The sequence below is a fragment of the Salvia splendens genome, chromosome 15 (genome assembly GCF_004379255.2).
Source record: "Salvia splendens isolate huo1 chromosome 15, SspV2, whole genome shotgun sequence".
Taxonomy (NCBI): domain Eukaryota; kingdom Viridiplantae; phylum Streptophyta; class Magnoliopsida; order Lamiales; family Lamiaceae; genus Salvia; species Salvia splendens.
In genome coordinates, this window is record NC_056046.1 from 4,725,124 (window position 1) to 4,739,908 (window position 14,785).

The 14,785-nt window shown below is 35.7% G+C and overlaps 2 protein-coding genes across 2 annotated transcripts; one reads left to right on the plus strand and one right to left on the minus strand.

The window, feature by feature from the left end:
- The first annotated feature begins 6,162 nt into the window (after positions 1-6,162).
- LOC121767387 lies at positions 6,163-6,831 on the plus strand. Its single transcript, XM_042163648.1, has 2 exons — positions 6,163-6,603; positions 6,680-6,831. Exons 1-2 carry the CDS (start codon positions 6,328-6,330, stop codon positions 6,722-6,724), a joined length of 321 nt encoding a protein of 106 aa, XP_042019582.1. The 5' UTR covers positions 6,163-6,327; the 3' UTR covers positions 6,725-6,831.
- LOC121767386 (protein CHLORORESPIRATORY REDUCTION 7, chloroplastic-like) lies at positions 6,777-7,404 on the minus strand. Its single transcript, XM_042163647.1, has 2 exons — positions 7,216-7,404; positions 6,777-7,150 (listed from the first exon to the last, which is right to left on the minus strand). The coding sequence occupies exons 1-2, from the start codon at positions 7,360-7,362 to the stop codon at positions 6,875-6,877; spliced, it is 423 nt and encodes a 140-aa protein (XP_042019581.1). The 5' UTR covers positions 7,363-7,404; the 3' UTR covers positions 6,777-6,874.
- Between the last annotated feature and the right edge of the window lie 7,381 nt (positions 7,405-14,785).

Here is a 14,785-nt window from a genome sequence, read left to right on the forward strand (position 1 = left end):
TTATATACTAGTTTCAGTTTTCTCTTGACACCGATGTGGGACAGTTATATGTTATATTTTTAGTTTCAATTGCCAACACCCTCCCTCAAACCCTTCAAGGTTCACCTTGGAGGGGTTGGACTTTTTTCTAATCGATTGGACAATCGGTCCAATTTTTTTCGATCGGTTGGACCACTTGGCCCAAATTTTTAAGACCAGATATACTGCTGGGTCAGTCATTTTTTCGGTTTCGGCCCAGATATACTGCTGGGTCAGTTAAATTTGACCCACAGTCGGCGACCCGCTCTGATACCATGTTAAGATTGGTGGGAGAAGGTTCGTATATTTCAATAATAAAGAAGATATAGAGATTACATATTTATAGGCTAGGTATTCTACATGTATGGTAAACCTAAATTTACAATAATTGCTACTCTAATTTAGGCATAATATATTCCCATATCAATCACATAATATTCTCCCGATATTATGCGATCTTATTCCAACAGCTAGTAACTCACTTAAACTAAAAATAAAAAGATAGCATTAAGTATTAATTAATTAAGAACTTAATTTCTTACACTGGCAAAACTTGTGCTAAGAGATGATTTTAATGTCGCTATTTTAATTTTTTGGGTTGGGATTTTCCTTCGAAATTTAATGGTGAATCCAACCCTCTAGTTTTTTCCCTACTTCAATTTAGAAAAAAATGAACATATACAGTACTTTGTTGAGGAGGAATCGGTACTTTTATTTGATCATCATCGCATCCACCCCTCATTCATCTCCAACTCATCGTTTTCTCTCTTTTTATAGTATAAATAAATATTTTTTTTTATCAATTTTCAATTATTACAGTACTATATACAAGTAATAATTGTTTCTTTATGCTCCCCAAATTACCTCTTGATACACATGTTTATGCAGTACATGTCAGAGATAGGTATATATCGTGACCTTTTCATGATTTATAATTAAGTTCAAGTGAGATCAAATTATGAATATATAGTGTTGGTGATTGGAAATATGTGATGTACTAATATGATTAGAAAATAGTGCAATGCTAATGTATAGATCATGTATATTATATTAATTATAATGCTAGTTTTGTTGCTTATATAAATGCATTATATATGAAGATTAGTCATATGATAAGATGTAGGTTTATGAATTCGATTTATCAGTCAAACAATCTATTGTAAAATTATAGAATACTATGATAATTTATAAATGAATTAGAGGCGGCGAATAGCTAAAAACGAACCTACACTTAATTTTTTTTTCAACTGAGGAAAATATTTTTTGCAATATCTTGTTCTTGGAAATTTAGAGATGGTCAAGGATGCATTAATTGTGAATTTCCATATTAGAAATGGCCACTCACCCACCCCTTAAAAGGGCTCATAAGGAGAAGGGTTATCCACACTTATATAGAGGAGCTAGGATCATCATCAAGTCGATGTGAGACAAGAATTAAGAGTTTTAACACACCTCCTCACGTGTGGGCCGGAATGACACATCGGACTTCCATCACGTGAGTAGGCAAAAGAAGAGATAAAGAAATAAAATTCATCATCGACTTGGGTCCGCTCTGATACCATATTAGAAATGAGCCACTCACCTCTTAAAATGTCTCATAAGGGGAGAGTTATCCACACTTATATAGAGGAGCTAAAATCATCATCAAGTCGATATAAGACAAGAATTAAGAGTTTTAACATTCTAGTTTGCAGTATTAAGCTTCAGAAACCTTGAAATGCTCGAAATTTTCAATGTCAACACTTATTTTAGACAACTACTTCTAGTCTTCCAAAATTACCCGATTTTCTAAAAGATGAACATCATCCCTCGACCTCTATAATTTTACTCATCCAATTATTACAACTAAAAATATGTCTTTGATTGTTTTAACTATTAAGGAGGACTTGATCTTACACGATCACAATATAAAAGCTATAGATAATTTAATTTGTATTATATTTACATTGGGTCATCTTCTAATGCTTATAACACCATAATCCAAAACTAAGACTAAATCTACACCCTTAGATTTTGAAATGAATAGATGAGATTAAAGCTCACAAATTTTAATAAATAGTAGACAAAATAACAAAAGGGTAATATCGTCATTATGTTATCATATGATAATATTCGTTGGTGTTTTTTTATATCAACATAGTTATTACAAATATCAATAATATGACATGAGAATATCAACACAAGTATAAGAAAATTATCAACACAGTTTTATTGATATTTTACCTACACTATATTGAGATTTTGCATACACTATATTGAGATTTTTTTTGGAATTTTTTGATAAAATCTGCTTATCAACATGCACAGAAATCGAAATATAATTTATCAAATTTCATCACCCGAACATCGTCGGAACATATGCAATTGAGATCTCGTTGGAATCCTTATAAAATAATTTAAATCGAGAGAGTTAAGTAAATTTAAAGTTTTGAGATGATTTTGATGAGAGAGAATTGACATTAATACCCTTTAAATTTATTTAATATTTTTTAGTGGGAAGATTTGATCTTAATTTATAATTACTAATTAGTTAGCAATTGATCACTGTCCTATTTATACCTTATTTATACGTATGCTTAACTTTGTAGGGCAATATAACGTACTATTACTACAATGTTTACACATTATCTACTCCACAATTTATCTATTATTATTAACTATTATCATAAGTGTATTTTCACTGTCCTATTTATACCTTATTTATACGTATGCTTAACTTTGTAGGGCAATATAACGTACTATTACTACAATGTTTACACATTATCTACTCCACAATTTATCTATTATTATTAACTATTATCATAAGTGTATTTTTACAAATTTTAATATAGCTATATATGTTCTATATATTATAAAAGTGTATTTTAAAAGTCATAAAAGTGTATTTTAATAGTCATTATCTTCTTATAACTCTCACACCCTCGTTTGATTTTAGTTTTTCTTTTTAACTTCTAGGTGTTTTATGAGTAATTCATACTCGAGCTCCTATATAGGATATAAATAACATAATAATTTTCACTCAGACCATTATGTAATAATATCTCCGTCCCACATTAACGGTCACATTTAGTGTGGGCACGAGTTTTAAGAAATGTAAAGAAAAGTGAGTTGAATAAGTTAGTGGATTATGAGTTCCACTTATATATATTAGTTTTATAATAAAATGTGAGTAGAATTGGTTATTGGAATGTGAGGTCTACTTACCATTTATGGTAAAGGTGAAATGTGACTCTTATCGTGGGATGAACCGAAATGTCAAAATGTGACACTTATTGTGGAACGTAGATAGTATAGTCGTACTAGTATATTATTAAATGAAAACGCATTTATTATAAAATTTAAATTTATTATAAAGTTGATGAGATATTTTATTGGAAAAGTCAAAAGTGGACTGATGATAATTGAATGGCGTTGACCAGATGGATTGGGGGGGTTTGAGCGATCTATAGTAGTAGTGTGACATACATCACTTCAGCATCCATCCATTGTTGCACAAATTATCATACAGTCTGACATTTTATTCAATACATATATCAACTGCCAGACTATTTATTTATTACGCAACATTAAAATCTTAAATACTCATATAGGATTGATAATAGACCTTCACAAGATTTAAGATATTGATCTTACAATAGTAATCATTTACTACAAACTTTGATACCTCTCTAGTGTATTTTGACATTGTATATTTGTAGTATTATTTTTTGTTCCTTTTTATCAGCCTATATCCTTAGTCTGCTATATCAAACTAAGAATCATAAGATTTGTTAATAGTAATACTGCACATATGCTTCTTTATAGGTATTTAGCTCCAAATAAGAGCATTTGTCTAATTAATTACATATTTGCATGCCTTCAAATAATATGATGATGTTATTTTTTGTCTAGTTCAGGGGAGAGTAATAAACCAGCTATGTCTCTTGTTTCAAATAAAATATCCAGCTTTACTTTCTTTTGTCAACCAATTTTTGTCCATCCAAAAAAATAAAAGAAAATATAAAATAAATTACATTAAGTGTTGATATTATTAAACAGTCCATGCTAAAACCATAAATCATAAATCATTATACATTTTCAATATCCAACTCAACCAGACTGAAAATTCGAGCTGAAGTTTGAATTTTGGGTTGTACCGATTTTCTGATATTTTGCTCACCCCTATATTTAGAAACAAGATTATACACTGCAGCAACATATCATCCTCAAAGAATATAACTTACCATTTTCATTATGAACAATGGCAAATGAATGTGTAACAATTACTATTAATTATTGCATGTTTATGTGTATGTTACTAATACTCAAAACAATAGTAGTACAGTAGTACTAATATAACACGAAATCAAGACAAAAAGGAGCATTGTCATCGCAAGTTAATTAATGTCCCCATGCAGTTTCACAGGTGAATTGAAACCCAAAACAAAGATCCTTCAAAGACTCTGAAGATTTGTATTTATCATGTTAGTATTGATTGTTGAATGCTGATCCCTTATTTACGGCCAGGAAAGAGGACTCAAGGTCAAATTATCACAATTGTTTTCCATGGTTAAGACAAACTATAAAGCTTAATTTATTTGATAGTAGGTCCATGTCGTGATTATTAATCATCAAATCTCCAAATAAAATAATTTTTGAGACATGCATGTGAATGCTAACCCACTCGCTTAACTATAGTTAGTGTTTTGTACTCCTTAATTTCATGGATTAGGATGGAATTATAATATTTTTTTTTCAATATTTTTTATTACATATATAGGTCATTAAGTGCCACATCTCTCAGATTTTAAAATCATTAATTCGAAATGAGATTTTTGATAGATTTGAAGTTTTATATACCTTCATACCGAAGTTATATGACTACAAAAAGTGGGATTTATCGATTTAGCTGGGTTTGTAACTTGTAGACTGTAGTAGTTGTAGAGCTATATTATGATGGTATTATGATGGTATATTAAAAAAAATTATCCAAAAATCTTGAAACTAGACCACTCGACATAAAATTGGAGGTCATTTTCATAGATTACGATCACTATAATCAGAATCTACTATCACCATAGATTATAAAAAGTAGAAGAGCAGATCTTTATAAGAAGAAAGAGACCTGATTAATGAAAAAAAGTACTACTTTGTCATATTTTTAGAGTTTGATTTATTGTTAATAATTTACATATGAAATTAAAATTTATTCATAGATTACGATCACTATAATCAGAATCTACTATCATCATCATCATTATTAGTATTATTATTATTATTAGTACTACTACTACTATTGATGTGGAGCTATTAATTTATTGTCGATAAAGATTATCAATGATGAAGCTATGGCTCCTTCTTTTCTTCACTTTGGATAAGACTTTTGAGTATTCGCCAATATTTTATTTCATTTGTCCATGAAAAACTCATTAGTGCGTTTTATATAGTATATTATGGATTTATTTTTGTTCATATTGATTAGTAATTAGTATGGTCGGTATAAACGATAAGAATGTAATGCTCAATTGCATTTGTTAAACTAGCAAGCCCCACCACCATCTAATACCGAGTAAACAAGTAGTAGTATATTAATTCACTTTTAGAATTTTTTAATTCCTTTATTTGATAATAATGGTACACTATGATCCCTAAGAAAGTATCGGGAAAATGTATTAGTATTATCTTTTGACAAAATAACCGCTTCTATTAAATGTATCCTTACTACCTTGGTAACTTTTTCTTCAAAACGAATTTATGTATTGATAATTATATACGTCATTCGTCTTTTAAAAATAGAACACTCTTTCCTTTTTAGTTCATTTCTTAAAAATAAAACTCCCATTTTAGAATATTTTTGAATCACATATTATCTCCACATATCAATTCATTCACAACTTATACTACTAATAATGGCGGCATGCAATCCATTAACACTAATTTATAACTTTTTCTGTTCCTATCTTTAACTTTACTCATTTTTTTTTCTCTTTTACTATATCAATTTTGCATTAAAACCTATAATACTTCAAAAAAATTATTTTTAAGAAATAAAGAGAGTATTGAAAAGTCTAAATCTGAATTTATTTTCAAGAAGTCTCCTAATAAACTGAAAATTGAAACGAGAAGCGTCTTACAAATTAAATTGCATTACTGTTATTTTGTTCAGTAGCATATCAACTTTTTTCTCCCCTTTTTAGGTATCTAAATCGACCGTTAGGAACCCAAACGGTCACCTTTGGAACACCATCATCTTTTGACATTATTAAACTCCCAATTTCCATTTCTTGACACACACTCAATTCTCTCAAAACTAAACAATTCTCAAATTCAATGGACACTGCTATGCTTCTCCAAACCCCTCCCAAACCCACCACCTCCGACGCAGAAAACAGCCCTCCCAGCGAACCAAACTCGCCGCCTCCTCCTCCGGCCTGCAACTCCGGCAAGAACAGCACGCCCGACCGCCTCAAGGTCCCTAAACCGTTCAAATACGCGGAGAGGTACACTAGCCCAACTGATCAAATGATGTCCCCTGTTACCAGAAACATTCTTGCTAGAGGCAGAAAGGGAAGCAAGCTAATCCCACCCTCTACTAATCACCACAAGGTATAACCATTTTTTCAAGAATCTTGATCATTTCTTGATCACCAACGTTTTGATTCTTGAATTCTGATTTATGCAGATTCAAGCTTTTAATCTTCAGGAATCAAGCCCTCTTCCAAATTGAGGAAAAGGACTTTTGAAGTTTCATAGCTAGTATTAATTAAACACTCCATGTATTTACTTCTGTAATACTCATATATTATCAATTCAAGCATTTCATCGAACACAAAAGGGGCATTATGCAATAACATGATTACCAAAACAAAATAAATAGCTACTCCAATCGGACTTGGTACCACTGAATTGAGCCGACATCGCCATCGATTTCGAGTTCACAAACAGATTTAACTAGGTATTGAACAGCATCATCGATTGAATCAAATCGTGCAAGGTCGGGTGGAAGAGATTTACCCGGCCAATTCTGCAACCATTGTTTCAACTTGTCGCGCAATTCGTCTTCCGACACGAATTCCTCATCCTCGCCTGGCTCCATCAACACATAAGTCTCAGTCTCCGTGTTCGATCTCCTTCTTCTCCTCGAGCTATCGACCTAATCGAATCAAGCACCGTCAACCAAACCCTAATTGAATTTATTCATTAGGTTGAACAAATTACCTTGAGTAGGTGACCTCGAAATTGGGTGTTTCGAAGATGAATCCATTTGTGGAGAAATGGAGTTGGCGTTTTGGATTGGGAGAATGGTGGAGGGAAATGGGAGGTTAAGTGTAGATGAATCTTGGTGCTCATTGCTATCTTCTCCATTAATCACATAAACACTTCTTCAAGTTAGAATGGCTACATAGAAATGAGGGAAAATCGGGTATATAGGCTAGTTTACACTAAAGATTACGTAAATGTACTCATTTTGTTATCTATTCTAAAAATGGGAAAAACTCCAACCACATTGGCGTTTCTATTAGTAAATACGCCAACATCATTGGCGTTTTATTATCGCGTCGTATTGTAGGTGTATTTTCGCCAAATACAGCTATGTGAAAAACGCCAACTTAATTGGCGTGTTTTAGGCTAAAACGCCAATATAGTCGGCGTGTTTAATTATTAAAACGCCATTGCAGTAGGCGTATTTAATAATAGAAACGCCACTGAGGTTGGCGTGTTACATTAAAAACGCCATTTCGGTCAGCGTGTTTCTGTTGAACCATATCCTTATCAGATCTCCCCCAACATCGCGACCCTAAACACTTTCCCTCCCCAAAACGCGAAAACCCTTCCCAAGGCGGAAAAACCTTTCGCTCGGGTCGACCCGGTGGTGGATTTAAGCGTGGATATTTTGAATTTGGCTAATTCTTCCAAACATTAGTCCTTCTAATCGGTTAGTATATCAAATTTTAGACTCATTCTTCTAAACATTAGTCTTCCAATATTTGATTGATTGTTGTGATAATATATATTGTAGTGCAATTAATATAATAGTTTGACCAATTGTTATGGGCACACTAATATTTTGATGGATTATTATGATAGTATATATTTTAATAGAAATATTTTGACCAATTGTTATGCTATTATATGTTGTAGTATATCTAATTTTGTTACCAATATTTAATGGATTGTTATGATAATATATATTGTAGTGTATTTAATAGAATTATTTTATCAATTTTTTGGCTGACTCTACATAATGATGAATGTAAAAATAATACATATTTATTTGTGTTTTACATTATTGCAGATAGTATGACGTGGTGTGTCAATTTATATTGGGGTGGAAAGATAATTCCCGGAGCAGTTATTTCGTATGATCCTCCTTTTGCTAAAGGGTTCATTATGTTGGATGAAACAATTTCGTACGATGAGCTTGTGGAAAAAATTTGTGAAAGGATGGGGATAAGCATATATGAAAACAATATTCAAATAATATGGAAACGTACTATATGCTTTGGATCCGGAGTCACGTTTATAGGTGTTCAACTAGAAGAAGTATGCATGCAACTAATGTTTAGTGAGAGTATGATTATTGGAGGTGTAATTGAATTATATGTTGAGTATTCGGCAATTACTCAACATCATAGTCATCATGTCATAAGTTATGATGCTGGTACGTCAACGAGAGCCCAAGAACCATATTTTGCTGCAACACAAGATTTTGATGTTGGTACGTCTACGAGAGCCCAAGAACCATATTTTGCTGCAACACAAGATTTTGATGTTGGTACGTCTACGAGAGCCCAAGAACCATATTTAGGTGCAACACAAGATTTTGAAGCTGGAGGCGTGCATTTAGGGGAACGTGACAATTGTGATGTGGTTGAGGACATAATAGGTCCTGATAAAGCCGACTTTCTTGATCCACAATCACCTTATTATTCTGAAGATTCCGACACGGTTAGTACAGACTCAGATGGTGATCCGTCGGATGATGAACAATTTGTTGCTTCAAGACCATCCATTCCACTTGGAGAAACAACAGTTGGAGAAACATCAGTTGGTGGAAGGGCAGTTGGAGGAAGAGTAGTTCCACAGTTCCCACAGCCTGGAATCAACTACTTTCGCACCTTACCAGGTCCATATGATAATTTTGATCCCAAAAACTTTGAGCGTGATGATCCCAGTGTGCATTATTGGAGTGAAAAAGATCCTACCAATGTCGGTTTGCATACTAAATTTAGAACGAAGTTGGAATTGAAGGCAGCTGTGACTCATTGGCATTTGGAAAAAATCTGACAATATACAGTTGTTGAAAGTAAAGGAAAGAGATGGCATGCAGTTTGTAAGTGGCCACAAGGAAATCCGAAAGATACGCCCTTACCTAAATGTTTGTGGGAGTGCCGAGAAAACACTGAGGAAGCATGATGAACACTAGCAAATTAGAGTGTTTAGCACTGCTCATACTTGCATGGGGGATCGTAACTATAATGGCCACGCTAATCTTTCGTCGGGTATGATAGCGTTGAGTGTTCGCCATCAGATAGAAAACGATCCTTGCTACAAGGTAAAAGCAATTGTGGCGGATATTGAAAATAGATTTCATGTCAAAGTTAGTTACAAGAAAGCATGGTATGCTCGGAGGACAGCGATTGAGCTTGTATACGGTGGATGGGAGTGGTCGTTCAAAGTTTTACCAGCTTATTTGAATGAAATGCAAAGACAAAATCATGGCACAATTGTGGAATGGATGCACGATGACATATTAAGCAATGGTATGAACAAGGTATTCAAGTACGTATTCTGGGCTTTTGGACCAGCTGTGGAGGCTTTTCAACTATGCAAACCAGTTTTAACGGTTGATGGAACTCATCTACGTGGACGATGTCTAGGTAAAATTCTTATTGCCGTTGGATTTGATGCTAATAAGAAATGTTTGCCTGTTGCATATGCCATTGTTAATGAGGAAACCAAAGAAAGTTGGAATTGGATTATGGAACGCATTAGACTTCATGTAGCAAAGCATGAAATATGTGTCATATCTGATAGGCATGTGGGAATCATAGATGCAATGAATTCTCCCATATGGAAAGAAGAACCCAATGTAGGTCATCACAGATTTTGCTTGGTACATGTTAGAAAGAATGTTTTGCAGAATCACAAAGGTATCATGGTCAAAAGACTTGTTTGGAAAATTGGTATTGCTACCAAGAAGCGCAAGTTTAAGATCAGACGTCGTTTACTTCGAAACGTCAACAACGAGGCTTTGCAGTACCTTGATGCCGTGGAGTTAGAAAAATGGAATCTGGCGTATGACAAACACAAAAGATGGGGTGAGGTGACCACTAATATGGTGGAATCTTACAACAATGTGTTGAGAGGCGCAAGACAACTCCCAATTAAAGCTTGCATTGATATGATATTCTGGAGGACAATCGAATGGTTCAATGACCGGTCAATTGCATCAACACAGTGTGCCACACCACTTACCCCGTGGGCGCATGAAAAGGTGTGCAAAAATGATGCAAAAGGTCAATTACATAATGTGAGAGCACCCAACACAATTGCAGGGCATTATGTGGTTCGAACAAAGCGTCGAATTGGTTTAGAGAATGTCGTTGTGCGAGAGACTCCTCCGTCTAGACTCTCAACCGCCAGAATCGGGAAGGGGATCCGTAGCTTTTTTTCGCGGAAAAGGCGAGACACTTGAACGTATGCATTGTGTAATATTGGATTTCTGTATTTAGCAATATTTGGACTAATGTATTGGGTAATATTTGTATGTACTTATTTATTGAGTAATGATGAAATGATCAGCTAAAAACGCTAACTGGGGTAGCGTTTTTTATTGAAAAACGCCGATGGGAATGGCGTGTTTAAAGAGTCGCCAACTGAAATGGCGTGTTTTTACTTAAACACGCCAACGCGACTGGCGTCTTTTAGCTAAAAACGCCAACGGGACTGGCGTCTTTATTCAGAATGTCCGCATTCGTCGTGGAAAAAACGAGCAAAATAAAAACTAACGTAGACACGCCAATGACATTGGCGTTTTTAAATAACACGCCAACTGCATTGGCGTGTTAACAAAAACGCCAACGGGACTGGCGTCTTTATTCAGAATGTCCGCATTCGTCGTGGAAAAAACGAGTGATATAAAAACTAACTTAGACACGCCAATGACAATGGCGTCGAAACCACATTCGTGGGCCGACAATTTTTCTGGATAGGTCGAACTATTGGAAGAAAATGGGGGATTTAGGAGCATGCCCATTACATCAGCGGACAAAGACGGTGGAAGACTAGGCTGCATCGAATGCCATTGGGGCACTATGTTAACGACCTACGGCCGGATCTAACTATATGTTTCACGCATTTCTTTTTTCTATTGATCAAAATACGAATGAAATCAAGCCATCCATTGCAGCGGAGCCCTTTCATGAGCAGGGGGGGTCTGCCACCAAAACTTGGCTGAACTATCAAGAAACATGGCAGTGTTTTTAAATAACACGCCAATGCAGTTGGCGTGTTAACAAAAACGCCAACGGGAATGGCGTGTTTGTTCAGAAACGTCGTGGAAAAAACGAGCAAAATTTCTTCTAACTTATAAACGCCAATACCATTGGCGTTTTTCACAAAGACTTACATTACCAAAATTTCACAAAATTTCTTCTAACTTACGTTACCAAAATTTCTTCCTATATCTCTTTATTTGCCTGTTTTCATTTCAACTAGGAACTAATAATTCAGACATCCAAAGACTTAATCATAAAGACTTAAAATCAATGAGTTCAAATCAAATGAAAAAACATCAATATCAAATTACACTAATATCAAGAGTTCAAATTAGTTCAATCGTCACGACGTTTCCGCATAAACAGACGCTGTATCCCCTTCCCAATAGTGGATGTAGATCTAGGGATCCTTGAGGGAGGAGTATCTTGAACAACAGCGTTCTCAAGATCCTCCTGCACAGACGCCCGCGGTGGAGAAGCGGGGACATCACTAAGGCCAATATCTTCTCCGGTACCACCGGTATGGCTGATAGAATGACGGCCTCGAAGTACAGAGCTCGGTGGAGGTGGTTCCACAAAATCGTCATTGGAGTTGTGTACGAACTGAGATGACGACTCTCCGCGGCGGTTTTCTGCTTGGTTCGTCGTTTTGCCTTTTGCCTTATGGGTACGTCCACGTCCATTGCAGAGCGCTGCGAAGGAGGGTAGTCCATCAGCTGAGGCTCCCCGGATATCTGCAGTCCTTCTTCAACCATCCTCGAAATGGTTTCCATATCCGGACAGAAATGTCCTGTCGTAGCTCGGCCACTTAGAAAGTGGCGTATATTGTGAAGCGTCTCCACCTACAATTTTTCAAAGTTAATATGAATTTAAATAAGTAATCAGGGTTTAGTTAAGTATAAATAATGTACCGTAAAGTTATGAGAAGATGCCGTTTCGTGGAAACCCTCTTCAGCATGCACGCCGGGTTTGGTTAAATACACAACAGTGATCTGGCGAAACCAATTCATGTATTCTTCCGTTGCAACAGGCTCAGTACTGTCCTCCATATCAGTCCATATCGTAAACTGCCTGTTGTCCCACTCCTGTATGTAATTCGCGTGCCATTGAACCCAATTCCGACCAGATTTTCCACGGCGATCCTGTTTCAAAAAATCAGAACCGTGGAACCGGGGGAGATCCGGGATATACGGTTGGACAATCCCGAATTGGCGCAACACTCGGTGTGGCAGGTGTGGCTCAGCCAGATTCCAACAAATAAGCGTTGTTATCGACATCCATATAGGACGACCGACATCACAACTTTCCGGCAACTCCCGGTGGAGATAAGGCCTCCAAATAAACTACATGTGATACAAATTTTTCAAAATAATTTCCATAAAAACAAAAAACAAAAAACCAAAAACATTTTATAAATATATGAAGTACCTGATTAGGATGCATCACGGAGAACTGATCTCGGAAATTTTCAATACAATGGCCAGGTGCTTTTACATATGACGCCGGACCATTCCATCTAAAAAATTTAAATTATGAGCGAAGAACACGAAAATTGATGAACATTAAGTTTAAAAAATGAATTAATGAACAACTTACGCGCTTGCACATGGTAGATAGTCTGTATGCACGGGATCTAGCATCCTCGGTCTAATATTTGGGATTCTCTCCCAAGCCCAAAGTTGTAATAGAGTTAAGGCTCCCCCTACATCCGTCCTCTTAGCAACGGCCGCTTCACACAAATTGTGGTACAAGCAAGCAAGCGTCGCCCCACCCCAGCTATATGTAGAACACCGTTCTATATCCATGAAAAAGTGTAGGTAGAAGAACGGAATTTTATTTCCGGAGGCGTTGGGGATCATCAGACCACCAAGTAATAGCAGACAATAGATACGAGCCCGCTGAGCATATATGTAGTGTTCGTGGTCACCAGACAGCTCAATCCTCAATTGGCGCGATAAGCTCGTCTGCTTAAAAGCCATTTCCTTCAACTCGGATGCGTCCGGTATGAATCCTAGAAAATCCAAACACATGTCCTTCCAATATCCCGCTTCCGTCGGAGGGATGTAAGCTGTCAGAGCCTCTCCATCAACTTTCAGGCCCCATAAGACCTCCACGTCTTCCAGTGTCACAGTCGCTTCACCGACTGGAAAGTGAAACGTGTGAGTCTCTGGCCTCCAACGTTCAATCAGAGCTGTGATAAGATGGTGGTCAATGTCTTTTGGTTTACCACACCTTAATATACCCCCAAACCCCATCTGGTCCACTATTGCCAAGACATATTGATGGATGGGAACATCCCAAATTATTCCTTCATATCTTCGGCAGCGTACATCCTCGGATGGAACTCCTGCCCATATGTTGTTAGAGACGTGTTGTCTCTGAAAATATAATACAGATGGATCCGCAGGACCACATGCAAGCCGACGACGAGAGGTTGAAGATGATGCCATAATTTACCTACATAATCCAAATTCAACAATAACCAACCATAACATTTAATCCAAATTCATAATCCAAATTCAACAATAACCAACCATAAACCATTTCAATAATTAGATACAATTTAATCCAATGTCACAAAATTGAACACCAACATCAAATAATTCACTTACACAACATTGCACATTCAAAATCATAAACCAATTCACCTACACAAAATTAACAATTTCAATTAACAATTCGCCCAACCTACCAATTTCAATTTTGCCTAACCTAACATTTTCAATTTGTCCAATTTCAATTTGACAAACCTAACAATATAAACAAATTTAACAATCTAAACTAATCAACATACATCAACCAAAACCCACATAAACCAAAACAATTTGCCCAATTTTTTAGCTATAACAACCCTAGGGTTTAGGTTTATAATCAAATTTATACACAATTTAACTTAAACCCAAACAATCCAACATAATAATCAACAATAATATCATTCAACCAATCCAAAATGCATAATATTTCTACTCAATTCACAACCCATTACAAACCCTAGCTATCCACCAATTACTCTAATAATGTAAAAGGTAAGCATACTAACCGAATAAAATAGATGAATTTCGGGGAGAATAGCACCGATTGATGAATGTAGGCCAAAATCACGGAGAGGAGGCGCGCAGCTGGAGAAATCGCGAAAGGTATGTATTGTGAGATTTTCGCGATTTGGGGGAGGAACGCCTGCTATATCAGCCTGAGTAAACACGCCACTCAGGTTGGCGTTTTTTATGACTTAGTAAATACGCCACTCGTGTTGGCGTCTTTTTGTAATACGCCACTCGTGTTGCGTC

Bases quoted from the DNA above. Each gene is read 5' to 3' on its own strand.
- LOC121767387 (XM_042163648.1), top strand. From the start codon at position 6,328: ATGGACACTGCTATGCTTCTCCAAACCCCTCCCAAACCCACCACCTCC. The intron at 6,604-6,679 runs GTATAACCATTT...TGATTTATGCAG, and splicing joins CCTCTACTAATCACCACAAG to ATTCAAGCTTTTAATCTTCA.
- LOC121767386 (XM_042163647.1), bottom strand. From the start codon at position 7,362: ATGGAGAAGATAGCAATGAGCACCAAGATTCATCTACACTTAACCTCC. The intron at 7,151-7,215 runs GTAATTTGTTCA...TGATTCGATTAG, and splicing joins TTCGAGGTCACCTACTCAAG to GTCGATAGCTCGAGGAGAAG.